Source organism: Juglans regia, chromosome 1 (genome assembly GCF_001411555.2).
Source record: "Juglans regia cultivar Chandler chromosome 1, Walnut 2.0, whole genome shotgun sequence".
NCBI lineage: Eukaryota > Viridiplantae > Streptophyta > Magnoliopsida > Fagales > Juglandaceae > Juglans > Juglans regia.
Window position 1 is genome coordinate 18,580,467 of NC_049901.1, and position 2,692 is coordinate 18,583,158.

The 2,692-nt window shown below is 35.1% G+C and overlaps 1 protein-coding gene across 1 annotated transcript in view; it reads right to left on the reverse strand.

The window, feature by feature from the left end:
• The window catches only part of LOC118348466 (histone-lysine N-methyltransferase ATXR3-like), a 1,818-nt gene extending 265 nt beyond the window's left edge, over positions 1-1,553 (reverse strand). The window contains exons 1-2 of the mRNA XM_035690102.1: positions 1,307-1,553; positions 8-1,091 (exon numbers count right to left, since the gene is read on the reverse strand). Of these exons, the coding sequence (XP_035545995.1) occupies positions 8-965 (958 nt within the window). The 5' untranslated portion in view covers positions 966-1,091; positions 1,307-1,553. The remainder of the gene's footprint in view (positions 1-7; positions 1,092-1,306) is intronic.
• Between the last annotated feature and the right edge of the window lie 1,139 nt (positions 1,554-2,692).

The following is a 2,692-nucleotide window of genomic DNA, read 5'->3' on the forward strand; positions in this document are numbered from 1 at the left end:
TTTGAGCCCACATAATCCCCGTAATCTCCATGATACTTCCGCTCTGTGCTATCCGAATCAGTGCCATACCGCTTCAACCGGTTACCAGAAGAGTAATCTCTCCCATGGTTCTTCCCATTACTGTATTCATTCCTATACAAACCTTCCTCGTCTACAATTTTTGAACTGATCCTTATATTCCTCTCCTGACCACTCTCCCACCTGGGAGTACTTTTGCAGAGCTGACTTCCATTTCTGTTGAACTCTTTCCTACGGAAACTATCATCCCCCGAATACTTCCCAGAAGGTGGTGTACGCTCAACCTCAAATCTACTCCCCTTATCATTACCCAACTCATACCTGCGTGATTTATAATGATTGTACTCATCCCTTGGTGCTTCCCCTTTATGCCATCTATCTGGAATGAACTCTCCCTTTTCAATCTCATCTTTTGAGCCTCTCCACGACCCAAAATCCACTCTCTCTGCTTCTCCTCTCCTAGTCTTCTCCGGCACTATCTCACCCTTCTCCACCTCATCTTTCCTCCACTTACCATAAGCAACCTCTCCTTTCTCCACCTCACTTCTTCTCCATTTATCAACAATCTCTCCCTTCTCAATTTCACTTCTCCGAGACACAAAATCTCCATTCAAAGTCCCTAATTCACCCTCTTCTACCTCTTCCTTCTGTACCTTCTCAGCAAAAGTTTCACCATTTTCAACTTCCCTACTACTCTTTTTACCTCTATTGAATCCCAAATCACTCTTTTCGGACTCTCCGTTCTTCGCGAATTGCTCTTTCTTCACCTTCATCTTCTTCTTTCGCTCCGTGTCAGCCAACTTGAGCGACTTGGAATTGAACCCATTGTTGTTGCTATTGCTCCCATTCTTGCTTCCGTTACCATAGAGCGTCTTCTCCGGAATTGGAAACCTCTCCATATGATGCTGCTGCTGCAAAGGCATGCATGCGACGCCTCCATCGCCCATGGAAATCCCCCAAATCCGCTTCGGCCGGAATCTTGAAAACCCTAATTCTCCCCTACTCCGGGGCTATCGATGCTCATGCTGCAATTCGCTTTCAAGATTATTGAATCGTCGCTCCAATTCAAAACCCTGTTGTCAAAAAATTGCACAAAAATAAGGCAACCCATAAATCAAAAGAGCCGAAATGCAGGGTTTCGGTTGCAAAGAAAAACACACGATTGAACACAAATAAGCATGAAACCTTAAATCAAATACGCTCTTGTCACAAAAACCCTAGGGTTTGAATTCCACAAAAAGAGGAAAAAGAATTGAGAAGAGAGAAAGAGAAATCGAAAGAAATTTACCAAGAAAATTGGGGAAGTGACAGAACAGATCGAGAAAACTCTCGGGAGTGGCGAATCGAACAGCGTGTGAAGGAAAACCTTAAGGGCACAGATCGAGGAAGGCCGAGAAAGCGGGAGCTCAAATTTTCAATACTTCTGAGAACATATCAACGTTCCTCTCTATTCTTGTTTGTGTATAGATACATATATATCTCTCTCTCCCGCTGCGCAATATGTTTAGTTTCGCTCTCGTTGTGTTCTTCCTTGGTCTGAAAGACGAAACCTTCGTGTTATTATTATTATTATTATTTTTTAATTTTATAAGCTTCCTGGATTTCTTTTATGATTTTCCATTTTTGGCCCTACAATTTATTTCGAGAAATGTTCTACATATTTCGTATACTCTATTTAAAAAATAAATAGATAACATTTCTTTTAAATAAATAGTATAAATTATATAAATTATTATCAAAATATAAAATGACAAAAGCGTGTGTAAATAAAATGTAAGTTGACGAGATGAATTTATTTACAATTCAATTGATTTTAAATGTTAGTTTATATAATCGAAACATTTAATAATTTTTTTCATTAAATGTAATTCAAAACTATAATTTTAGGGATAATATATTAATTTAAATAGTTTATAGACCACATTATAAATTGGATTTTCAATCGGAAAGAGGATACTATATTTCAATCCCCAAAGATTTATACATTCAAACCATTTTGTTGCTTTGTTTTGAAATGATAGGGTTAGGATATAATAATATATGCAGAAAATTAAAGCTAGAATATGAAGTTTTGGGTATGATATGAAGTGTACGGGGGAGGGGTGGTGGCGTTGTCGTCATTTCAATTGGCGGGGTTCATTTGGCGCTCAACTTTGAGCTAAATATTTTAGGGGAGTTGAAAAGCATACCTCTCTGTCCTCAGAGAATTTGTAACAATTTGCTTACAATTAGGTAATAAAATAATATTATTTTAAATTTTATTTTGATTTTCACTTTTGATTTGATAGATTTAAATATAATAAAAAATCTTATTATATTTAAAATGGTATATAAATTGTGAATAGGTTATTTCCGTTTGGATGCAAGAAGTATTTTATTTCATTCTATCTCATTATTACAATTTTTCTTAATTTTCATATAAAATATAATAAATAATTTAACTTTTTCAAATCTTAAAACAATAATTATATTAAAAAATAATATTATAACAGTATTTTATTTAATTTTCAACTTTAAACTTTCATCTCATTTCAACTCACTATCCAAACACTAAGTTCTGTTTAGATGTTGAACTAAGTTGAGATAAATTGTATTATTTATGAATAATAGTGAGTTGAGATAATAGATTGAATTTTATGGAGTCTACCTAAAATAAGTTTAGATGTATTTGAAT